At 32.5% G+C, this 27,737-nt stretch overlaps 2 protein-coding genes across 2 annotated transcripts in view; one reads left to right on the forward strand and one right to left on the reverse strand.

Annotated features, from left to right (window-relative positions):
• The window catches only part of Su(var)3-3 (lysine-specific histone demethylase Su(var)3-3), a 233,709-nt gene that overhangs the window by 84,002 nt on the left and 121,970 nt on the right, over window positions 1-27,737 (forward strand). The gene's annotated exons all lie outside the window — the stretch shown is intronic.
• Window positions 13,614-18,097, reverse strand: Tollo (Toll-like receptor Tollo). The gene has a single exon (XM_085201998.1). It carries the CDS (start codon window positions 17,855-17,857, stop codon window positions 14,045-14,047), a length of 3,813 nt encoding a protein of 1,270 aa, XP_085058124.1. The 5' UTR covers window positions 17,858-18,097; the 3' UTR covers window positions 13,614-14,044.

Genomic DNA, 27,737 nt, shown 5'->3' on the forward strand with positions numbered 1-27,737 from the left:
TAGAATATATAACGTCTTTTTTTATATTTATTGTACCATTGTATACACAACATTTTCAACTGTATTGATCTTTATACTACATATTATTTAGTGGACGCTGTACCTCTGGACCTCGTTTGGTAACCGGTCTGTACGCCCTGGGGCTTCATGAGGTGTGAATATGGAGTCCGGCACTTGTATCGTTTCATATACTGGGATAATATTAATTAGTAATAAAGAAATGTTTAAGTGTCCATTACGAAGTAATATATATCTCTGTAATATTATTTAATGCATTGATGAATTAACACATGTTCTTATACGTTATATATTCTGTCTCGGTTCAATCCTGCTCAATATTTATTTTTGATTTTATTTAAGTCAACCGCACTGCACAACCGTAGCTTTAAAGTTCATGATTTTTTTCAGTGTTACCTTTAAATACAAATAAAATGTGATTAATCTTTTTTAAGCTTAATTGTTTTTGTGGAAAAAACAGCCTAAGTATTATATATTCTATTTTAAATCTACTGTTATTTTTTGATAATCAAACGACGGATTTAGATTTGTAAGCCCACACCGTGAAATCTTAAATTCATGAACTGATTATCAAATAAAATGAAAGCTTGCTTTGATAAAAAATAACATCCGCGTTATTATTCTAATTTATATGTGTGATTATAAAAATCATTTGTAAGAAAATATTTGACGTTGACAAGTAAATTATTTTATTTGAGTGAGATACACAGAAAATTGGTTTTTTCGGTTAAGGTTAAGGTTTCGGTAGTCTTTTTTTAGCTTTAAAGTGTATGCCGCATGTGTAAGATATGGTAGGCCGGGAGAACTTGGTGACCCTGGGAAATCCACTGAATTCACCGCCGCGCTTTGTTTCGGTACCAGAGTAGAGAAACAAAAATATTATATATATTTCATATACCTACTTATTGTATATATTACATATTAAACATTTCCCTCAAATGGGAATCGAACCCACAACTCTCGCGTTTACGTTACAGGCCTTTGCCCCTGCGTCACGACTTCTTTATTTTCTCAGACAAGTTGGCAACTCCCGTTTATGTTAAATTAACAGATTTAGGTTATTACTAATTATAAAAGGACTTATATAAAAAAATGTTCTATCCATAACCACTAAACTATGTTTGTAGATAGTTGTATCATATAAACCAGAACTATTGAATATTTATATGTACTTTTTATAAATTCTTACTTACAACATAAGGCATAAAAGTATCGCAAGATGTAGAACTAATTAAAAGTTTGCTTCTGTACCAATAATTCGTTTGACTGTCAGAGTTTTGCGTCGTTAATTTTAATTAAAGAAACGTGGGCCTGAGTTTGTAATAATATTAAAACATTGAAATTGGTGATCCGCTAAACTTCGACATTCTACTCGCGGATGACCGTCCATTCGTTTTAATTAACCCTTCTGCGGGTCTCATCCGCCCTGCTATTAGAAAAGTTTGCTTTTTTCTGCAAAGCGACCGCGATAAATCAATTATGAAGTGGGCTTAAGGTAACACTATTATCTTGCTTTTGCGGTCGATTTAATTAATATGGAAATAGTGATACAATTTTGATACTACACACCTTAGGTATATCATATTTCTTTTTCTACTCATAATGACATTCTTTACGCTCAGGTAACATAAAATATATTCTACAAAATATAAAACGAATAAACTGATACTCTATACAATTCATTTCTATTATATCGTTGTATTCGCTGTTAAGCTCGCATAGATCAGAAAAATAATCTAGCTGTCAAACGAATAAAGGATAAAGTTTTTGTTTATGGGCAGTGTAACGTAATTTAACGGATGATGCTACTTTTTCCTAGTCATCCTTTTGTTACTTTACGCTGTTCCTAATTCCATTCGCGTTCTTCCCCTGTCCGAGTATTAATCTCCGTGGTCCTTTGATTAAGACTCGCCGTGATGTATTTACTTCGCTGACGTAATGGCAAGACATATGTCAAGTGTCTGCTTTATTGGCTGGCGGATTGGTATAATGATGCCAATATCGAACCTAATAACGTATTATGTGAAACTCTTGTTTACTTATTTGGCTTTCTATATTCTTGTTATGTTATATTTTTGGGTATATTTAACTTTTTTGGTTAGTATACCCGCGACCATCGCGATGGACAGCGACCTAGGCATGAAGTTGTTGTTTCTGAAACTATATTAATAGAGTTTTCGAGAGAGAAAAATGTAACCTTCTGAACCATTTTATATTCTGTAATATTCGAATTACAGAATATAAAATGGTTCGAATTATTTTGTGTTCTCCATGCAGTTACATCATCTACAACATAGATGCTCTTGATTAAATGAGATAAAATGTGTTTCGCTGTAATTTACGACCAATAAAGATTCGAAATTAGAATAAATACATTAGGTCTTAACGAACATACCAATTAACCGTGTCTAAACGTTTAAATAAACTATGCAAATTATATAACATGTGAACTTCCTTGACCTTTAAAATCATTAACACGCTCAGCTTGTTAAGAATATAGTAATAAAATATTTTAGCATTGAATTGTTTCTAGTGTGTGTATATTTTTTAAAATTATGGGGATTTTTTTCTGCGATCGCATTTGCGAGGTAAATAATCTAGTGTTAAGACCCACCGTTCTCCACTTTTGTAGAATACAATGTAATTTTGTATAGAAATGTAAATATGTACATTTGTGAACACATAATACACAAAAATTTATAACAAGTTCTAAAAATTGTTATAGTTCCATCAAAAACGTTTTAGTAACCGATACCAATGGACAATCAAAATAAAATAAATTCGACGAAGTCGTCGCCTAAAGACTTCGTTTTAAGCATGCAAGATTAAATTTTTAAGAAATGTTGTTTAATATGAAACAGTAAATAAAATTTAAATACATAATTATAGAATTTAAGCTTTAACTGGATAGAGTAAGGATAGTCACTTTATACTTAATAGATAAAAGAAACTATATTTTCAAAAAATAAATTTTATAGTAAATTTGCTACGGAATATGCAATATTTTGCTTAACCTAGAATTGTATAGTTTCTGTTCTCTAATGACAGCTGGTAGACGCCCTCATTATACGGAATGAATTGCCAAAGCGCGTAATAACAACAACTGCTTACATACAAAATTATATAGCAATAGATGTCATTGTATTAAATAATTCACTCGCTCATTATATCGTAAATACTATGAATGTTTCGATACACGTACCTAAATCCATTTGTAAAATAATGATGTAAAGGTTTAAAGGCAGGTATGTATGTGTTTAACATTTGAATTAAAATTAATGGTACGTATGTAGACATGTTTAAGGATTTTAGAAGGCTATTGTAAATTAATTTGTATATATTTTAAATACCACAGAAAATTCTGTTAAGGTTATAGAGTGAACCTGAAATATCATAGAATTTCCATAAATGAAAGTACTTATTACTTAATATCAAAGAATTGTAGTTTTTATTATACCTATACTCGAATTTTGCTACTGTTTTCCGGTCATATTAATTATTTATGATAATTAATTCATGGATTTATCGATTTCGTTTATTATTTTAATTAGTTTTTTAAACATTCAAATCAAAGAAAATATATTCTTGTTAATTTTTTGAACAGAGTGCCTGATTTTTATATGTATACGTTTACACTAAATGTATACCTTTTTTTGATGAATGATATTGCAACCCAGAAAGTTATTTAACTACTTTTTTTACGCGAAGTGATTATTATCTGACCTTTGCAACCCGTCGATAACGTACTAGTAACACATTACCTACGTTAGATTAAAGATATTTACGATAAGATTACAAGATTCAACGACATGAACTTTATCACGAGGTTTATGTATAATAAATGTAATATATTTATTAAGGTTAAAAGGAATTAATTAACAGAGCAAAAGTTAAGTCCGAAACTCGTTGGTATGTCAGCTTTTTAGAAACTGAATAAAAACCTAATGTATAATTCGAAACTTAATTTGTGTCATTAGCTAGTCACGAATGTATTTTTTATCTGCAAAGAACTGACGATACTCATTAAAACTAGGTGCCTAAAACGGAGACATTAGTTTTAATAGTATTGATAAGATTTATTTCAAGAACCTGTTCCACAGAAGCGCTCAGCTATTTACAGGTTACGTGATTTGTAATGTAATTGTCTTTTCTGACGAGATATTTACATTGATATCCACTTAAGATAAGTGTTTTATTAATTAGAAATCCATAAATTCGTGTAAAGAATTCTGATGAGGTTATGCTATGCATTTTTATATGAGGAATCAGAAGTATAAAAGTAACACTTTAAAATGCGAAGATATGGAGATTAAATTCATTATAGGTAGTAGATAGTATTTCGCGGACCTCGAACAATATACCTACATAATATAACACCACTGAAACAGATAAATATAACGAGTGTGACGTACTCACGTAAAAAATATTTCATTCTCATAAATATTGGTTTGTAAATAGGGAGATAAAATTGAATTTTACGTCGGTTATGTTACAATCGACGCTCGCGATATACCAAAGTACTTTATTGTTGCAGTATACGTGAGTTAAAAAAATGTATCTAACGCGTTTATATAGAGGCAGTATCACGGCGTGCACTGATCGTAAATGTCATCTGGGAATTTATATTCATTACGATTAGATAGCAGTCCACAATGGTCGCTCTATTGTTAACGTATGTACAAACTGATCGATGTATACGATATTGCGTTTTTATAGTTGACATACAGTACCTCGTCTTTCAATTTTTTATTTACGGCTCGCAGACCAACAAAAACAGTAGGGTATGTGTTTTCTACTGTCCCATATTAATCTCTTATAAAACTTAATTTATATACCGCCCACTGCACGCTGCCTCTATAGCTAAGTAGTATAACATTACATTTGAGTGTTGTCGGTCTGTGGTATCGTAGCATCTAACGGATCTTACAAGCAGACAACGTTTATATTGTTATTATCGTCTTCTGTGTATTCATTTAGAAATTTATATTTGAATTCCAAATGAAATAGTAAACGTCAATATCAAATAATGTTATTTATGGACAGATAAGGTATTAAAAACCTATTATTATTATATGTGATTAATAGAAAATTTATATGAAGTATTTCAAAAATTTAGAATCAGCGATCAACAAACAAAATGCGCGCTCGCGTACTTCCAGCAATTTGCCATTCTACTCAGCACTTGTGATTTACGAGCTATTTTCAATTTTACGAGCACCTGACGCGCTCGTGTACATAGCATCATGATTCTTTGACATGAGTTTTCTAGCGCGCCTCACAAATAATAAACCCTTAGATGGCGGCTTCGATACATCTCCACTCGCACTCAACTATCGAGAATAATTCCCTGTAACAGCTGCTTTGAGTTACAGACTTCTAGTTAATTTTAAATCTATAGTAAAGTGTTAAAGTAAAGGATTGCACCTCGAGGGTATGACGCTCGTTAGCATTTCGTATGCGAGCTTCCCGGGATATGTCTACTTACATATGTATTATACTGAATGAGAAACAACTTTGCACATTTCCACTTACATTATCTATTCGTATTAACTTTTCATTTATATTTATTTTTGCACATAATGCGAGTGAAGTATTGTTATGAAGCATTTAGTAATTTTACGTTCACATTAAAATTGAAGTCTAGGTGCAATATTCCGAATTCACGTTTCCATACAGATACTTATATGAACAGTATATAGTTTATGTTAATAAATGTGGAACCGCACGCGGCGGTTACAACTGAGAGCACTTTGTCTAACACACGACGCGACACCCCGCGGAAAGCTAGCTGCGCTGCGGTCGCAATGAATTATAGCGCACAAAACCGATGCACAATGGCCAATGCGAGTATTTAAATGCCCTATTAAATCTTACCGAGTGCGTAGGATTCTGTGGGATTCAATTACATTTTGTGCGCGATGAAAGGCATCAGAGCTAAACGTGTAAGCCGAGACGAGCCCGAGCCTCGAGCCGCGGGAACACATCCCGACACCTCGCCCTCAATGAGCTCTGTCACAAAAGGTGAGATATAAGACCACTACGCATTATACCGTCTCGCGCCGGGGGCAGATTGAATAAATGCTAAATTAAATAAGAGCAAATAAAATTGCTATTAATGAGCAAAAGCCGTCGCATAATTTGTGTAGAGTGACGGTCGACAAAGGAACAGCTCTCTCGCTTTCGCTGGCCGACCCTGGGATTTGCTTTCAAAAAATATTTTTGCTTTTAATTAAAATCTGTTGTCATATTTTTTAAAACATTTTTTTATATTTTAAATATATAATAAATATATGATTATATTTATTTTTGATTTTTATGTTACACACAAACATAATTTTTTGCAATCTTCACATGTAGCATGACTTTCTGCTATTTATTAAAAACTTTTTTTAACAAAGTAGGTACAGTCAATCTAGCTAATTTTATTTTTTCGGGTAACATTGACAATGGGACCTCGAACTAGTTTTGATTATTTTTCCATATGACACAATACTGACAACTATTTTTATATAATACGTTTATTTTAATTAATCAATGTTAATTTTAAAAACGAAAAGAAATTTAAGACTCAACACAACGAAAATATTGATTACTTAGGCACAATTAACATCAAACATGCTAAATTAATTGCTGTCTGAAATTGAAAAAATATAATATAAGGATGTTGTATCTACAGTAGATACCAGTAAAATTAGTATAAAAGAGCCTGGGTTACACATAATTGATGATGATCTCGAGGGGGGATTATGGTGGGGTTGGAGAATAAGCAATTGTTATCTCAATATACAAGAACAATTTTAAAATATAATCCTTATAACAGAGTTTCCTGCTTCTAAATTATTCTTAATGTTTTAATGTTATGAGGTTCTGATATAGCATTTATTAGCTGGTTTGCACTCGGGGTCAATATATTTAAGATAAGCTACCATTAAATGATCCGCGATTGCTATAAATATCTTTATATAGCTTAACGTTTGTTAAGAAATAAAGAGCTCATGTTACACTGTTCATATAGCCAATAGGTACACATGTATGTATGTGTATGCAAGTACCTAAACAAGACGACGTACTAAATCGCTTTTGTTAAGATATTATCTTCTTGTTAAATACTTCTATCCATTACAACATGTCGAGCACCTCAAAGTAACGGCATGTAACAAAAATATTTGGGACAAATTATTTGTGTAGTCTAAATTGTAAAAAGTATATAATAAAATTATAGTAAAATTCAGCATAGATATTTTATTTCTCACCTGAAATGGCTGAAAGCTTATTTATAATAAAAAAAAAATTTAAGTATATCTTAACTGCAAATAGACAAAAGAAATAATTAAACATTAAATCCCATTATTACCTACTAACGGACGCGCGCAGCTTCGCTTGCGTATTTAGGGGGAATTCTAACCCATGAAACATGTGTTCAATGAAATATTTTTAAGAGTCTAAATATCAAATTTTATAAAAATCGGTGGCGATTTAAGAATTTTTCCATACAAACTTTCAACTCCTTATTTGCACCCTTAGGGGAAGAATTCTAGAAATTCATGAAACATGTGTTCAATTAAATACTTTTAAGAGTCTGAATTTCAAATTTTATAAGAATCGGTGCCGATTTAATTTTTTTTTCATACAAACTTTCAACCTCTATTTCACCCCTTTAGAATTAAAATTTTTCAAAATCCCTTCTTAGTGGATGTCCAGATTATGAAAGTAAACATCTGTCCAAATTCCACGTTTCTACGCACAGCAGTTACGACTGTGCGTGCGTCTTACCTCAGTCAGTGAGGACAAGTCCTTTTATATATATAGATTACACACAACTTATTATATCCAATTACTTGATTCCCACACGAGGACATAAAATATTGAAAATTTAATATTTTCGCTCTGGTTTCGAGGCAAAAAACGTCATTGAGTCCCGCCACTCAACACTCAATGCCTATCATAATTCGGCGGAATTGGGGAACGGTGTGTTTTAACACTAGGCTCCTCCTGTCTGCCCTGCTTCATGCGGTAAACACCGTGAAGCTGAAAAAAAAAATATTGAACATAATTATGTAGATAAATACTTATTATAATTAAACATAAAAATGTAAATTCATAAAGAGGCGAATACATATTAGTGCTATTATTTTTTTTATTAATTTTGCAATTTCTTATTATCAATATCAATATCAATATCTTATTATAAAAGTTTTTTCTCAACGAAATTACAATGATAGTGTTGTGTAAGAATATAACATAATAATATCGTACACATTATTATAACGACTTTTCCGTCTGATCTATATCTCACAAAATACATACCAGCAAATAGCTTTGTCGAAATAATAATGCCCTGTTAATATAATTGAAATAAGAATGTGATAATCAAATTAATCTCATGCAGGCAACTTAATTAAGGTAGTCGTTTATAACAGTATATAATTTGCGTCGAAATTGTTTCGCGTTTAATGAAGATCGTTAGTGTGATGAGTCATCTATATAATGTTAAAACAAGAACGTTATATTGTTTAAACCTATAATATAAAGCACTATTGCTAATATCTATCGAAGTTTGGTAGACTATTCAAAGGAACTTTGATTATTTTTTTTTTGGGTAATGGATAGTTATGTTTTAGCCTTATAGCAATTATAAGTCAAAAAATAAGGTTTATTATTTTAAAATGATTCTATTTTATAAAGAAAAAACTTTTAGCAAAATAGTTGTGTAAGTTCTACACTGACTTTTACAACTTATAACGTAACTAGTGGACCCGAACGCGGCTACGCCCGCTTGAACTATACGAATATTTATTAAATATATTTATGAAATTATTTTCAGTTGTCAATAGAGAGATGCGTTAAGGAAGCTCATTTTGGGTGGCGTTTTCTAACAACAAACTTTGCAAATCGTTGCCTAGCAACGACAGTTGTTCTTAAAATGGCGGAATAAATTGCATGTCAAATTAATAAATATTTTTATATATTGGTATATATCGAAAATAATACAAATATGAGAAAAAAAAGTATCCTATGTTCATCCCGAGACCCTCAAGTATCTCTATATGAGTATTTTATCACAATTAAATTAGCGGTTTGGCCCTGATTGCGTAAAAGACAGACAGACAGACAGACAGAGTTACTTTCGAATTTATAATATAGATATGGATAATATACATTGTACATACTTTTTTTTATAAGTAGTAAAAATTTGTTTTTTTGATAAAAAAAATATCTCAGTGCGTCAAAAGTCAACAATTCTTTTAATTATAAAAAAAATAATAATAATAATGTTCTCATACAAACGATATACAAGTACTAATTAATTAATTGTCGTATCTGAGAAGCCGCTACAAAAATTCCGGTACAACTGAGATTAACTACGTAAACTACCATAATCAGTACGAGTAAAGCAAATATTTATTCCGGTACATCAACAAGGGTGCTGTTGATGTGGTCAAATATACGATAATCCTGTATTTACTACTTACTAGATAACTACTTCGAGAACGGTAAGTTTAAAGCTACTTTGATTGTAAAAAAATAAAGTCAAAATAGATTTTTGTAATTTATGTACTTTAAATGTTTGATACAAAAAAAAATACAGTACAAATAAAAAAAATACATTTTTTTTATATTTATATTACAGATAAAACCTTAAAAAACGTTATATTTGTTGTTCATTTCATACAAAATGAGTGCATACTTTCACAAATTTAAGTTTGTCAACTTTTATAAGTTGTATTTCCCGTTGTCCTATAATTGGCAGAATTTTATATAATTTGTTACACCTACAGTTTATCGGAAGATTAAAGCATTTATGAAACTTAACTACGTGTGGTCTGAGCCTCTAGAATCAGTGTGTAAGTGTTATTTGTTCGTCAAGTGTGATATTTGACTAAAAGTGCTACTTCCGTTTGATATGTTTTTTTTATAAACATGTAACGATTACATGATGATTCATTGACCAACTAGTGCTCAGTACTGTCCATAGCTGTCTTCTTAATATAGGTACACTGTAGTATTTATATAAACATACAAATTATTTTTTATCAACCGACGAGTTACTTAAAACGCTATATTTTTTATGTCATACTGGTAAAACATTATGTATTCATAGGTAACAATAGCTCTAAGCTATTGTTTGCATATCTTAATTGGAATTATAAAGATTAAATGATAAAAATCTATGCTATCTGTCGGCAACATTCTCACCCGAATATCTCTACTAATTAAGTAGCTTTAGTTCCCAAGCTTGTTCTATTGAATTGCCTAGAATTAGTTTTAAAATAAATTGCTAAAGTTGCAGCTTATTTAAAAATACTTCTATTAAAATAATATACATAGAATCTTTATAAACTATATTATATTAACTATTTTGAACTATATACATACTTATTTATGATTTCAAATGTGATATTTTTAAATTGTACACCAAAAAATAAAAGTTATAGGCACTTAGTTAGGTGCGATATATATGTACTCGTATGTGTATAGCTCGTTGAACTCTTTCGTATGGCGCGGGCGGCGCAGTTACGGGCGCGTTTTTACCCACCTCTAACGAGGTCCGATCCTCCAACACCGAGCGCGTTTGTGGTCGTACATAACACGCTCTAGGATATTAAAATGAGACAAATTTATTACCGCTCTCCGATTATACGTTCGATAAATGCAGACCGGTGATTATGATATCTCTAGAGTTTAATCGTACCATCGTTGCGTTCCGTTCCACTAAACCAGTACTCATAAAAAAGAAACTAGTTACGGCCGATGTTCGACAGTTTACGTTGGAAAATCAACAAGGTGCCGGAGAGGGCACACCGCGCACCGGTGCGTTATCGGACCCATCGGCTCGAACAATGCGTCGAATGTTTCAATATAAACCGACAGCATTTTTAACGTTTCATCGACACTGTAACAATCGTAAAATAAATTCTCTACGCCTTCTCAGAGCTCTGATTAATGTTGTACACAGTGCGGCGTCGCGTTTATTTTTTCACCTTGTCTTATTCTCTAGCTTAATTTATGATCCTTAGAAACTAAAAGAAAAGAAAACATGCCTAGATACTCACATCTAATATTTATTTGTTTGATCAAGTCAAGAAGGACGTAAGACAGCGTCCTTGTAAATATTATATTATTAAAGCGATGTATTTTCTTTTAATTATGCTAAAATAGACCTAAAATTACTCTCATTTTGGAGGTTGATATTATTGTGAAAAAATATATTTTTTTATAGAAAACCAAAAAAATATGTTTTATTTTATTAAATATACGAGCTATAAAGACTAATATTATATAGTAAAATATAATTTTTTTTAAATATATTTGTAGTAGGTATAAACTAGGATGATAATAAAAAAAACTAAAATTAATTGCAATTTGTTGCTCTATCGACGCACCTTGATATTTTAATATTTTCTTGTCTTATAATAATAATCATTATTTATTTTTATTTTTATCAATCATATATATAAATTAAATATTTTGTTTAAAAATCTTTCGTTTATCCTCTCCGTGTTTCATTCACTCTGTAAATATTATAAAATAAATTCGCTATATCCGTTTTCATCAATATTACTTAACTTCAACTTACTTAAAATGAAAAAAGATTTCAATACGATTGTAAGGTTCGTTTTAAATTTGTTTTGGGTATTAACGCACATTATTTTTGTAATCAAACTGTCGAAAAATCAATTTAGGTGCATTTACATGTTTTACTCGTGCTGACAACTACTTTAGGCGCCTTCATGAAAATCCATTAAAAATATTTCTGAATTTGACTGACAGTACTGATTTTTATCTTTAAATTGCTTATTATGTACTTAAATTTTTGCTTTTGAATGGGGAAAGGGAACGATTTTTTTCCTTCTTGAGTATGGATTAATTTTCACTCGATGGATAATGCAGATATTTTTTCGGCTTACTTGATTTTATAGTGTCCGCTGCTATGTGCTTCTTAATGGGTTTTAGCCGTTGTAAATTCAGTAATGTTTTATTATTTTTTTAATTTATTAGAGTTTACCTCGACGCATCTTCATAATTTCTTCTAATACTTGATTATGTATCTATTGTAGGTTAAATTTAAAGTATTTTATTTTGATATGAGTAAATTTTGTAACATACACTTAAAATTATTGCTTTGAAAATTATCTTAGATTAAAATTATCTTATCTGTTTATATTAGCCATTTTAATATCATTCAGTCAAAACTGTTCAAGATCATTACTAAACATGAAGCGGTCTATAGATAACTTTTTATTAATGATAAAGCTCAAACAAACAGACAAATTCTTCCGCTTTATTATATTAGTATTATATACAAAGTTGATAGTAGCTCCAAAAATTGTAAATGTTACCTATAAATAATATATTGTGCAAAACTAATAAATATGTATACAATCCTTAGGAAATATGAATAATCTATACTAATATAATAAATCTTGTTATTGTAAATAGCAAAGTTCATTATTAAACAAATTAAAACAATCATAAGTAATCAAGAAAGATGGAAAATGTTTTGTGGATTATAAAAGTATATTATATTTTTCAATATAAAATATTTCACTATTGCTAATAAGAAAATAATATTCGAAGTTCTTGTATTATCCCTTTAAGTTGACCATTAATCTCTAACAAGGCTTATTGGATTTTCTCTTTATAGTTATAAACATCGTATCACTTCCAATTTCAATAAATAGAAACCGCACAAAGCTTTTGTTCGCATCCACTTGTTTCACACATACTTAGGCTGCGGGCGCTCGTTAACTTAGATTGAAGGTTCGGTCGACGGCCGAGTCCTTACAGCATAAAAAACCTGATATGCAATATGCTCGCCTATGGGAGCCGCTCTTTTAAATGGCTCTCGACTCAACTCGATAGTTACGCCGTTGCCATTATTTAACTAGATAATTTTTTACCGGATACTAGCGAGAATTGGACGTGCTTTATTTAGCGTTGGTAATATTTTACATATTTTGTTATTTCTAGCAATGTTTTTGTTAATATAGCCTATATGATTAGTTCAAAATTAGAATGCTTACTTTATATAACTGTAAACGTTAATCTTTGTTATTAATTAGATTTAAGCATAGTATTTTATATTTAATATAAATAACTTGTATAAATAAAATATAAGGTCTCTAATTAATTAAACCAACTCAGGTTAAATTTATTGTACTAAAATAAATATTATTTATCCTTTTTTCTCTGTTACTTGACTATTTGAGATCTAAAATAATTCTAGATTAATTAGTATTTATGCTAAAATAAATGCTAATTTTATTTCATTAGAAATTATAAGTTTAAGCTATTATTTTTAAACCTAAAACATTTCTCTTTTTTTGTTTATATAAGAGCCCTAAGTTTAATAATCCTCAATCATTACTTTGGGGCTATTTTTATTATAAAAATATTTATTTAAAAAAATAATTTTACATCTATTTTGGATTTCATACAAAAAAAATAGTAACCAACATTTGACTATATTAATTGGTGTTTTAATATTACAAATATATTATAACTGGTTTCCGTTCCATATAATATGTTATTAAAATCTACAATTTAATAATTTATTATTTAAGCTTTTTTTAAATGAAAAATAAAAGAAATGATATGTTTAAAAATCTTATTTATTCTCATTATCACTTTTTGACACAGTCCTTTTTTGAATTTTTACAATAAATACGTTAATTTTTTGTGACTAAATTACAAAATATACATTTTAACCTAGTGTTTCTAACTAACTAAGTACTAAAGTATCACAGATATTGGCAAAAATGCCATTTCAAGTTAACTTATTTTTAATCAATGATTTGCCCTACAAGCACAGCTCGTAAAGATCAACACAATATACAAATACAATGCAAAGTTGACGTTTATTTTACCATTATTTCTAAAATATAAGTGACAAATGCTTAGTATTTATAAATTTTACAATTTACAGACTTAGTCTAAAACGAATATTATAATATATACAATACCTACTATAACCGACTAGCCATCACATTCACTAAAAGTCTCTGCACCTTGGTAAAATTTCACATTAAACATGAACAGAAAGGTTACGAGGTGAACCCCGGGGTGGAATTTGATGGGACCCTAACGATGGATGGGGTGGTAATACAGGGTGAGCTCCGTGAACTGGCGGTGGTGGTAGAGCCCCTAAGTGACTTCTGGGGTGGTGATTTCTGTGCATTGGGACAGCATCCGCCCTGGGACTTGGCATTCCACGATTTCTCGGTTTTTCGTAAACTTTAGGCAGAGCATATTTAAGTTTTTCCCAGAAAAGTTTATCACTAGAACACAAATATTTATTTGCTTTTAAGTACAATTTTACTTCCGGGTTTAGTTCTTTCTGAGGCACATCACCTAGTAATATCACTATTAATTTCTTACGTCTGTCTCTTAACACTTGTAATTCAAACCCTGACCACTCAGACTTGATGAAGTTCTCACTAAGCACCATTATTGTACGACGCGAAGATTCCATTGCTTTTGTTATGTTATCGGTTACGTATCCACCAACAGGAAGATCACGATAGTGTAAATAAAGTTTGTATGGAGGATTCGCGTCTTCCAGAACGGGTGCTAGGGCGTCGGTGACCCATTGCTCGTCTTTGGAGCTATAACTTACGAAGACGTCATATAGCTTTTCACGCTCATCATGGTCTTCATCTTCTTTAGAACACAACTTAACTCCGCACCAAGCATAAATTCGCACTCTAATGTCATGGCCATATTTGCACATAATTATTGGTATAAAAACCAATACAATGAATGCAATGAGTGTGACAATAATAACAAAAACGTAATTAGTTTCTTCGTCGTTAATAACAGTTTTTGTAGAGGTCAAATTTCCGTTTATACTGTTATTTATACTTGGTAATCCGGTACATATTGTTCCGTTTTCTTCAATTATTTTAAAGCCATATCTGGAGTCTTCAAACATACTTTCATTGTAAATTGCTACGGCGGTTGAATTGGTTTTAGAATATACACATTTTATAGAAGATGCGTCCGTCACTGTGTTCACACGCTTTGTCCATTCTCGAAACATTTCAGTGAATTCACAATCACATGACCAAGGATTATATGATAAAGTAATTGCAGTTACAGCTGGATTAATTTGCCATATTGATAATGTTACTAACGCGTTGTGATCAAGATGTAATATTTTTAACCTTGGCATATGATTAAACATTTCCTTTCCGATTGTTTTTATTTTGTTATTATTTACATATAATTCACGTAGATTGTCCAAACCGTTAAATTCCTGTCCTTCTATTGTTATTAATTTGTTATGGTCAAGGTGCAACACTTCTAACTCTTTTAAACCATTAAATGTCCTGTTATGAATGGTTTCTATATTCGATGAGTTTAAATATAATATTTTTAATCTTTTTCTTCCAATGAAGGCGTGACTTGGGAGCATTTTTATGTCATTACCGTCTAAATATAACTGCGTAGCTTCCATAGGTATTCTTTCGGGTAATGTGTTAACATATCCAGCGTTAGAGCACTCTACGACATTCGCCGACCAAGATTGGTCATGGTAACAAGTACAATTATTCGGGCATGTCATTTTACAATCGCATGCGTCAAAATCACAACAGTGACAAAGTGCAAAACAATGAAACTCGTATTTGCACAAAAACTGATGGGATGCGGCTTCTACCAAAGGCACATAAGCGTTGCCTCGATTGTAAAGTAATTTGCAATATATACTATCCAAGTCCATTAGCTTAGGTTGGGTTCTAGCTCGATTTCCAGTATTTATTTTTTGCAACCATTCCATTGTACAATCGCATTCTAAAGGATTACCCCCTATGAAAAACTCAGGCACTGATTTGTCTTGCGGAACGGCGGATATTCTTAGTGAGTTGGGGTCTAGGCTAGTTATCTTATTACCATACAGGTCAACTCTTGTTAGATTTGGTTTTTTAAAGAAAGTATAAGATTGTACTTTTGATATTAAATTATCATTCAAATATAACATTTCCACGGAATTTGGTATAGCGCTTCCCGTTATTTCAGTTAATCTATTAGAGCTAGCGTCGAAAGTGCTAAGCGATAACTGCGATTCAATTTCAAAGTAATTCCCAAGTTCAGCAATTCTGTTAGCGTGAATGTCCAGCCATTGCAACCCAGTCGGTATCATAGCGTAATCGAACAATTTTAAACGATTATCAGAAATGTTCAGCCATACTAAATTTGGTAACTTGGCAAAAAGTCCATCAATATCGGCCAAGTAATTACCGTCCAATCGTATTGCTTGTAAATTTATATTTCCGTCAAAGGCACCAGCTTCAATTTTATGAATCTTATTTCTTGATAAATTTAAAATTTTTAAAGATTTCATCTTATCAAAAACGCCTTTGCTAATATTTCCAATATTATTTTCTGTTAATCTCAAACCGTACATCTGTTGCATTGCCATAAAAGAAGCATTTTCAATGTTGACTAGCAGATTCTCTCCCAAATCAAGAGATTTTAACTGTGGTATTTCTCTCAAGGCTATAGGCACCTCATCTAATCTATTCCCATTTAAATGTAGATCTTGTAATGAAGTGCAATTACGTAAAGCATGCGGATGTATTTTTGTGATAAGATTACTGTCAATGGATAAAACAGATAAACCTGGGAGTCCCATAAAGGCAAAGCTTTCAATATTTGTAAGTCTATTATTAGATAATATCAAAGTGTGTAAATTTCCAAGAGTACTAAAAACGTTTTCTGGTATGTGTTCAATGTAATTATCTTGCATTTTTAATATTTGCAAACTATTTAAGTCTCTAAACAATGCTATTTCAAGCTTAGAAACTCTATTGTGAGAGAAATCTAAAAACATGAGTCGTTTTAGTCCATAAAATGTAGACGTATTAATCCAATCAGATGTTAATTCATTGTAAGATAAGTCCAATACAAGTAATTGCACTAAATCACTAAATAAACCCGGAGCTAAAACAGTAATTGTATTGTTATTGAAATATATTTCCTTTAACTCTTTAGTATCACTAAACAGTTCAGGTGGTAAGCTTGTTAGTTGATTATCAGAGAATCTGACGGTTGTCAATGATATGAGACCCTCTAAGGCTCTATCGGCCACTGAATTTAATCCATTTCCTTGTAAATATAACTTTTGTAACAGTCTTAACCCTGAGAGGAGGCCAGGCGGTATGGTGTCGATGAGATTTCTAGATAAATCCAAAATTAATAAATTATCACCACATTTTTCTGTCGGATGTCGATGAGCTGATGAAAATTGAAAATGGGTAACATCTCTCATTCTATTGCCTGTCATATTTAGATATCCCAAATTTCTTAAGGAACATAGAGCTCCTTCAGGAAAAGATAACATATTATTTTCACTAAGATCAAGGCGTTCAAGATTTTGCACATCCCTTGAAAACGCAGTAGGCGTAACTTCTAATGACATTGTAGACCAATCGGTGTTATGAGTTCGTATAGTCAAGTTCCTAAGTTCTCGGAGACCTGTAAAAGCACCATCTGACAGATTTCCAATTTTGCAATATTCAATTGTAAGTTCTCTCAATTCTATAAGTTGGCGAAAACTTCCCGGGGCAAGAGAGCTTTGGAAGAAAAGAGCATCGCTACATTCGAGTCGTAGTCGCACAGTAAGATGTGGTTGAATAGCACTAAAATTTGTATTTTCTAATTCACTATTTATAGTCCTTAATCGACACAGTAACGTGACTCCAGATTCTTCATCTTCATTATTCCAACGGCATTCATCGGGAGCTTGATATCGCGTTCCCGTCGTTGCCGACAAAGACGCGCTCCACACTGGTAAAGCGCTAAGCGCTAATAAAGCGCTCGTAAGCCACATAGAACACATCGTTCTCCTTTCACTTAACTTCACTATAACTTTTGCATAGTTTTATTTATAATTGAACACTATATTTGCACTTAATAGCATTATCGCCTTAGTAAATCTTAAGGAGCGCACGCCTTTAGTCGGCCACTCAACTCTTATTCCGCGTAAGCATTAATTGCACAAGATCGTGTTTGCAACTCGACGCGAGTATCGTAACACGTTCGCTCGCGCCGGAGTCTGGGGTGGAACTAACTCAGAGTCAAACCTGCGCTGCGCTCGCGCACAAGGCCGTGCCGGTTCACGCGTTCCAACAGGTAAATCGACGCCCGGGGCTGAAACGTTCTAACCGCCTCCTTTAGAGCTTTACCTTTAGCTCTACTACTTTACGAAGCTTCGTAACATAAAAGTACATTGGACGCACACATCTACACAAATACACGCTACACTAGTAAATGAAACCGCTTTTTATGACGCTCAATACGTTTGATGCTTAGGTGTGAGCGGGACAGGAATGGTTGCGGGGTAAGCTCACAATGCTGGGTGGGGGTTTGAGACAGCTGCCCAGGTAGTGCGCTAGACCATTGCCGAGGTCGCCGCTTGTATTCTTAAAAGCAGCTCGTCTATATAATATTGCGAATGTTTCAACATTAGATGGATGCTGTTGTCTTAATTAAATAAAAAAAATATTAGATTATATTAATGAAATGTACTACTGAGTACTATCATCATCATTACTAATACGCAAGAATCAATTTAGATATAATTGTGTATAGATTTACTTATACATAAATAATATTTTATATCCAATAAAATAAACCATCAAACATTTTGTTATTTGTGTAAAAAAATAATTGCACTTTCTGAGAATCTGCATCGCCCTTTATTTAACTTAAACGGTTTTAATATAATTTCTCATCGCTCTACTTGTAACCCGTAATCAAATTAAACATCTAAACAGTATGCTTTGGGAAGGTACCAATTTGCTGAAAACATTTTATTAAACTAATTGCCGCTCGGATTTATATCAAATTACATTTCACATGGTTGATTCATATATCAAATAATCTCAAATTTAACTTAAATTGCATGTACTATAATCTGTTCTTTTTTAATAATTATTATTTATATATTGGCACATTTATATTATAATTATTTTTGTCTATTTCTATAGGTAGATATATCTATAATGAATAAATACAATGTTTAATTACTTGTCTGTTGTAACTGTTTTTTTTCATATTATAAGGCTAGTAGCTGCAATATGAATGAATAATAAGTATACTTGTACTTACATGATTAATGTTATTTAAGGGCTTGCAAAAGATTTTAAATTATCGTTCCTGTTAAGCATACATAGCAGACGGTATAACTGGAATTGAGGTACAGCTTGAGTCCATATATCACGGGGAGCCGTGAATCGTTTTTTCGACCAAGTTGTGACACCACAAAAGACCAGCGGGTGATCTTTTGACTTTTTGTCGTAAGTGGATAGGCGTTGCTTGTATTTTATAAAAGAATAGATTGCCGGTAAATCGTGGGTTATTGTAGGCTGTTTAACGTATGTTAGATGGCTGTTATCCATAGCTCGTTATAGAGTGTCTGTATTCAATTTACGATGGTCCAAGTCGTCACGCAACTGTCCGTATGGTAGGACAGCGCGTGGGCCCGTGTGATGTGGGTCACTTGCCTTCTTGATTCATACACGAATTCTCAGCACTTCAACAAAGACTTATTGTTTTGTACGATGCGGAAAATTATGTTCACACCTACTTACTTGTATATTACTTTTACTACTTTGTTGTAGATTTGTACTTTTATTAAAGCAATTTATTGAACTTTTATATGAATATCAACTTAGTATTGTAAAAAATACAAAAGCATAAGTAAAACACTAAGTTAAATTTATTTTACGAAATTGAAGGTCATGTTTTGACAGGTATTTGATAATCCTAATTATGTCGTCGAATTAATTAATATTCTTTTTAATATTAAATACAGTAAAATATGATTCGTACAATGTGAGTCACAGTGTGACAATTCGTGTCTAATATATTTTCAATAAAACTACGTCACAGATAAAATATGCAATAACAGATAAGTAATGAGTCATTTCTTATTTTGTACTATCGCGTGAGTTCATCAAGCGTAAAACGATTCCGTAGTAGATTTTCATTATGTTATTAATTTTTGTAATTTTGGTTCCTAATCTCCGGCGACAGGGCCGATACGCGGGTGACACTTATCTCGATGTCGGCCGACATGTATAATCCATTAAGTCGTCATTTCCACGCGGCTGATCATTCCTCAACTGCGCGTCAAACCCGCCCCCGAGCGAAGCCTTGTATTGTTTGCTACTGCCTCATCATGCCTACATTGTGGGGATCCTGGACAAACTTAAACTAAAGATTTTGACCCTAAAACAAAGGCACCAACACCGAATAGTACTCGATTCACGTACGAACCTTTATCCAACGCGAGTAATGAACTAGTTTGTTATCTAATCGGATACACGGCCGACCTATTAATAAATTCCCACGTAAATTTCTAATTAACATCCTGCCAAAGAGACCATGTATATGAAATGACTAACATAAAAAATGACCATCGAGTAATATTAAGATTTTTAACAATTTTTTTTTTGTTGCAGGTAATGAACTTTTCAATATCGCAATGATGATGTAAACCTGCTAAATCTATTCGCAAGTGTTAAAAAATACAAAGTTAACATTTATTTTATGTCAGTAGAGAATTTAAATGAATTTTCAAAATTGTAAAAACCTTTTTCATATTAATTATAATCAAAGTTTTTAAAAGACCTTTTTTGTCTCTCCCGATAATTTGCTTAATAGGCTTTTAGCAGGTTTACACTCTAAGCCGACGATAGTTTCGTCACATAAGGTAAGGTTGCTGTTCTATTCTACACATTCTCCAAAACTGTTTTCTTTATATAAAAAGTAGTTGAGCATAAAGCGTTAAGTTGAAATGATTTTCCAAGCGACTAAAGAACCCATAGTAGTGCATCAGATCGCAACACGGGCAATTTGGCGCGCGAGAGTCAACTCGAGCTTATTCGAGTGCCCCGACACCTGGCAACCTACGGGGTGTCGGTGGAGCCAGGGATGAATAGAGTGGTGATATCATTTTTATTGCATTCGGAAATATCTTTACACATAATTAAGTTTAAAAGGTTTATGAGATTCACAAAATGTACGTTTACAATTATAAATGAAGAACAATACAAGGAAAGTCTTTAAAGGTTATACAATTATTGCTAAAAATAATTGACCTGATTTTCAATTTTAAAATACCATTAGGTTGTTTTATAAACAATATAGTATATTTTTTTTTTGCTGTAAATTTTTAATATAGATAAATGAAGAAAATATAAACATTTTAACTCCATGCTCGTTGATATTCATAGCCAGGGTTGCAACGTGCCAACCAATAGGACCGGTTAGATTACGCACTGTCGCGGCACAATTAGAAACTGTCGCGGTGCCCGGCTCACTTTGTTATTCGCCAACAATCGGCCGCATCTGCTCGGCGTAGGCACCTCACGATATACGAGTATGGCATCTGCTAATTGAACACTATTCAATGTCAGAAGTTATGGATCTTGCTGATTATTTCTTGGTATTTATATTTGTATTTTTGTGCAATTTTCTGTAAGAATAGTTTTAACAAATAGTTTTAATATTTTACACTCATACATTGGTAGTAACTTTGGTTTAAATATTAAAGTATCAAGTTTACGTAAAGCACAAGTCAATAAACATTACAATTAAATCCATAGATGCGTCTATCTCTATATAAAAATTAAGAAATAATAACTGTAACCTGTCAATATTAAAACACGTAACTGACTCTGGCAATTTTCTTTGACGAGTCGTCGGTACTATTCGCATTGTCTACGTTGAATGGCGATCGTAGGCGCTGACTAATGACGTATGATTGATTGAACGGCTCGCTCACTAAACACATCTAATAGTAATCGGCATACGATTGGGTTTTTTTGTTTCACTCTTTATTATATTATGAACAATGTTTTCATTGTGGAAGTGACTTATGATCGTGTACGTGCCCCGATTTAATAGCAATGTCTAATATATTTACATGTTTTTTTTCTAAGTAATTTTAGATTTTTTATGAAGTAAAAAAAATATTATGATACTTAAAATTTTATTTGCTACTTGACGTCTCAGTTTTGAAGAAATCTTTCTAAAAAGGTAATTAAAATACAGGAAATAGTTTGGTAACTTTCTTTTTTATTGACTAAATCACACTCTAAATAGATGTAGAATAAACAAATATTTTTTTACATATTTCATGATGATGTTCTTATAAATTCAAAACAGGAATTTGTACGGTGATAAACATGACGCCACAATGAAATAGGAATTCCTTGCACAATTTTGTATAATTTGTTATCGACTGTTATCGGGCATTCCGATTGTGCGTCACGTACCAACTTATACAGCATTCGCGGTACAATTATAAACGGAAGAACGTTATTGTGTAGAATTTCGTACAAAGTTCCGAGGCATCCCCCGTCGGGCGGTACGTGATACCGCCAAGAAAAATGTTACAGGCATCTTAGAAATTTCAATTGCAGCCTTTGTTATGTTCGCACTCGATACTCTTCTAATTTGTTCTGTCAATGAGTGTCCTGATATATTGCTATACGAGCTGCTATTGTTGTTGATTAAATTCTTCCAATATCTTATCTTGTGCGGGGCTGAAATTAATAATGACGTTGAATTGCATTTGTAGAACTATAAAAGATTACAATCACATTATTGTTCTGATTTGTATTGTATTGTAATATATATATATTTACCATCACGCTGTACCCGCAGGGAGCCTAGTGTTTAGACACTGCATTTTCCGCAGAGTTCTGGAGGCATTGCGTGTTTAGAGATATAACTTAAAACCGCGCTTCGCCTCTACACGAGAGCGAAGAAATAAAAATATTAAATAAACATTTCCTCAAGTGGGTAACGAACCCATAGCCTGTCGCTTTGCCACGACTGGCCTCACAGTGGTAATAGAACGTTACTCACTTGTAATGTAAACTAGAGCTATTCGTTTAATTTATAAGATCTTTCTAAACGGAGGAACTAAAAGGAATTAATAATATTTGTTTGCATATTACTATTATTTGCTTTAGAGATAAAATTTGCTAAGACTCGTCGTGGCCAACTGGCGCGCTTATCGAACGACCACATAAATATGTATGTATGTATACCGAAGATGCACACCGTTAAAGATTAATATAATACTTTTATGCCCGAATACAAACAGACTGTGCTTTAATAAAATACGGCAACGTATTCTTTTCTTATAAAATTTCCAGTGTTGGTAGATATTTTATGGCGGCCTGGGCCCGATAATTTAAGTAACCCAGCGAAATAATTTACATGGTGGCTCTTTACTGCAGTGTCAGCTACTTTGTTTTAAACATGGCAAGGTAGGCAGAGGGAACCTGAGAACCTAGTGTTAAAACACTCCGTTTACATTAAGACACTTCTGTTCCCCACTTTCCGCCGAATTGTGGAGGCATTGCGTCATATTTATCGTGGCAATAATACCAGTTCATTGCATTTACTATGCCTATTTCAAACATAATGCTGACAGCAATATGGTTTTCTTGATATAAATGTGAGTTTTTTATTCAACAATCAATTATATTTCATCGAGTAAAAAATTTAGCATTAAGTGTTAAAAAGTCGTTCATTGTGTTACTCAATTAGAAGTTTCTTGTATCGCTGCGGCTGACAGAAGCTTAACAATAGAGCAATAAAAGTAACGCACAAAAAAAAACATAATATAAATGGAAACCAACTAATATTCACGTTGCTAGGATCTCGCGTCAATCAGGACTCAACTTTGAATGGTGTTATTCTTTGTAGCCATATGTTATTCAGTGGGCATATTTCGTACCAGATTTAACGTTTAACAATGCTGCCAGAGTAAAAATTTTAATCCCTACATAATGAAGTAAGCACGGTTGTTAGCGGTCAAAATATTACAATTGGCGTTACCTACTAACGGGGGCCCGTGTTATATTATTTATTCGCATGTTTGTAGCATTGTGTGAAAATTGTATTTCTTGTAGTTGTTATTTTTTGCATGAATGTTTTCTTGAACGTATCGAACGGTTTACGGTTTTCATGGCGTTTGTAGATCGAATAAAGGTAATAAGTGTATTCTAAAATTAGTTTCATAATTTAAAAAAAATTATAATAGTCTTATGATTTTTAATTATAATTTATAACCCTTTCATATCTACATTTGTTAGATCAAATAAATAGCTTACAAGGGTCCTTTATATATAATATTAAAATATGTTAAACTGGTTATTTTATACAATTAGCCATATAGATTTTGTTCAACCACTCCCAGTAAAGAGTATTGTGTTACTTATGGGCTATGATAGTTGCTTTGAAACTCGACCTCAGCTATACTCAACTATGGGAGCCCTTTGTTGAGGCTTGATTTGAATAATACATTAAAATGATGGCCTCTTGCTTTAATATTTATGAAAAGTAGGCCATTATAGGTAACATGAGATACGGTTTATTTTTCTATAAATATATATTTTCTTTCTCTACTTTTATAAAGTCTTTTAGAAGATTACATACATATGATAAAGTTGCACATAGTGGTATATATAATAAAATATCATAATAAATTGTATCTGAGACACCAGTTATTTTTTTAGCTCCAGGCTGTATCTAGCAAACAACAAGTTAGGTAGGTGTAACCTGGAAACTTAGTGTTAAGACATTCCGTTCCCATTAACTCCCATGTTTCGCTGAATTTTGGAGGCATTGTGTGTTGAGTGGCGGAACTCAACGTCGCGCTTTGCTTCGTCATCAGAGCTAGGAAAATATCAAATATTACATTTTCTCGCATCTATATATCATCTCTAAATCATAATGCTCATCAGGTTTCAATGAAGCCTACAACGGATAAATGACAATTATTTCAGTACATTTAACATTTTTTCTACCGAACACACAGAACCAAATGTTTGTGTAAAAATGCTTCATTATCTTGTTTTACACATTTAAACAAATAATACTGGTAAAACGAAACTGTATATACAGTGTTCATAAATTTGGACAACAAAGGACTCGAAAAACCATTTAAGGCGGATACATGGATTCGGCCGCATTACGTTAGTGATATGGTAATGCGATTGTTTGCGATAAATTAAACTGCAGATTCCTGAGGCACTGCGCACAGCGGGGCTCCGACGCCCGCGCACTCCTCGCTGAGGTGAAACACCTCACACTTATTAATATAACTAAAGTGCTATACGTACATACTATAGCGTAAAAAAAATAAATCAATTTGTTAACCACGTACGATTTATTGACAAATAGAATAATAGTTAATTCAATTCTAATGATTGTTATAGCGATATATTAAATTTAATTTCTATTGTTGTTTGGTTTTATAAAGTGGTCTATAGTGGACATTCCATTCCCGTCGACTCACTCGTGTAAGTGCCACTAGAGCGACACTCGAATAGCTCACATTAGTTGTTGGTTGAAGTTACTACGATGTCGGGAAACTTTTTATTAGATAGTTGTCTACGAACGACAACATTGCACCCGGCCTCCATTAAATTGGGTGAGAAATGTTGGAAACGGGTTGAAACTTGCTCTACATGTGTTCACTCCATATAGATTATATTTTATTTCGGTGCAATTTAGTTTGTGTGGGCGTTTTTAATCTACACAATTTCTATAATACAATGTTTGTATGTTTACGTTTACTACCCAAAGACGTTTATCGTTGATAATTATTTAGCCTCCCGGGTAGTGGACCTGTTAATATAAATTGCCCTTAATTAAGTGCTTTAGTCGTCGAGGCCGAGTATCCGTTGGAATGGTAGCAGTTAAAGGAGAATGTCGCTAACAATGAAAATTATGTTCTTAACGGTCACCGCACTTTGGTAGTTGAGATTCTCGGTTTGTGTATTACGTTTAAAAACTGGGCAATGAATTAAATGAAATTGCACCAAAAAGCTTAACTCAGAGACCAATTTATGTACCACGATATTGCACTAGTAGATAGGTACTAGCGAAATGGATTGCATATATTTTTTTTTAATACAAACACTTTTTATCAACCGGTCACCTCCTTTTAAATAAGGTCGACGAAACTTTAACTGCGGCATTATTTCAACCAACATGAAATTACTTCGCGTGCTCAAACCAGCTATTAGCTATTGTTTCATAGCGATAATAATATTGGCGAAACGCAACTTCGACCAAACCACGTTTGATTGCTTCTCACACCGAATCATTTATAGTTGCCATTGATATAATTTATTTATTCTGTTCCTCAACTAACAGTTGCTTTGGTCAGTGTTGACTATTATATTTCTTATCTTGTTTAGCAAACATTCAAATATTAAATTACGAGAGAAATATACAAATTTACGAGTTACTCCTCTCGCTTATCGCCAATTTGTGTCAACTGAAGCGTTCGTTTAATATTAATAAAACTGCTGGCCCTTCAACCCTCTGCGTGTTTTTACGGTCGGGTTGATTGCGACTTATTTGAATAAATATATTTGAGAGACCGAACCGTGAGCGTCTCTTTTAAATTTATTAATATTTACTTTTTTAAGGACGCTGTATCGTAATAAAATGCGTTTCTTTCACGCTAAGGGTGACGCCCCGCCAGGAGGTGCATTACTAACGTAGATGACGCGGCGCTATTACGGCTCATCCTTTATCTAATACAATATGTCCTTGAATATAAAAAAAAACAAAATTAAATGTCCGACATATTTTCAAGTTATACGACGCTGGAGACCGTAGCGCCGAATACAATCAAGCATCGCTGTTGAAGGTTGAAATGCATTTTAATAAGATTTTTGACGTATTATAATACTTAGGTAATACTAGCGGACCCGGACGCGGCTACGCGTGCTTGAAATATAAGAATATAATTTCTATAGAAATATAATTTCAATCTAGATGAAATGCTAAAAGTGACTATTATATTTATTTTCATAAGGATGAATATCAAAATGACGCGGTAACGAACGCGGTCGCGTAGCGACGACGGTTGTTATTAACATGGCAGAATAAATTGCATGTCAAATTAGAAAGTATTTTAATTTATTAGTATATATGTGTAATGTTATGTTATATAGCCTATAGCACTTATGAGGAATGCAGCTTTCATACAAAACAAAAACAAAGTAAATCGATCCAGTAGATCCAGAGATCTTAGCGTTCAAACAAACAAACAAACAAACAAACTCTTTCGCTTTATTATATTAGTATAGATAGATTAAATCTTTTTAAGCGAGATTTAAGGCTATTCGTGGCGCAGGGATACAAGCGTGCGTTTGTAGATGCGACAGGTTGTGGGTTCGAATTCCACTAAAAGAAATTAAATATTTAATAACGAAAGCAAAGCGCGGCGTTGAATTCTGCCCCTAGACAGCAATGCCTACAAAATTCGGCGAAAAGTAGGGAACGGAATGTTTAATAGGAACGATTTCTTAATACTAGGTTCCCAGTTTCCCCTCCGTCTAACCTGCTATGTGCAGGATACAGCTAGCTAACCAGGAGAAGCTAATAATAATATTACAAATGCAAATACAATATATGTATAAATAAATAAATAAATATCATAACATCTTGACATGAGATAAATCTCGTTACAAATATAATTAATTCGTTATCTTAACGAGTTTTTTTTCTAAATATACATTATATATTTTACATACTTTCAAAAATATTCTATATTTTATTTCAGCTAAACTATGATGGTAACCGTAAACGATCCTCAATTTGTAATTACAGTCGGTCACCCACCCATGTCAGTGTGCGGGAGTTAATCGCGGCGGACGGGCGGCAAATGATGCGTGCCC

The sequence above is a fragment of the Heliconius melpomene genome, chromosome 18 (assembly GCF_056956725.1).
Source record: "Heliconius melpomene rosina isolate 202511_hmr_F chromosome 18, ASM5695672v1, whole genome shotgun sequence".
In the NCBI taxonomy this organism is placed as follows: domain Eukaryota; kingdom Metazoa; phylum Arthropoda; class Insecta; order Lepidoptera; family Nymphalidae; genus Heliconius; species Heliconius melpomene.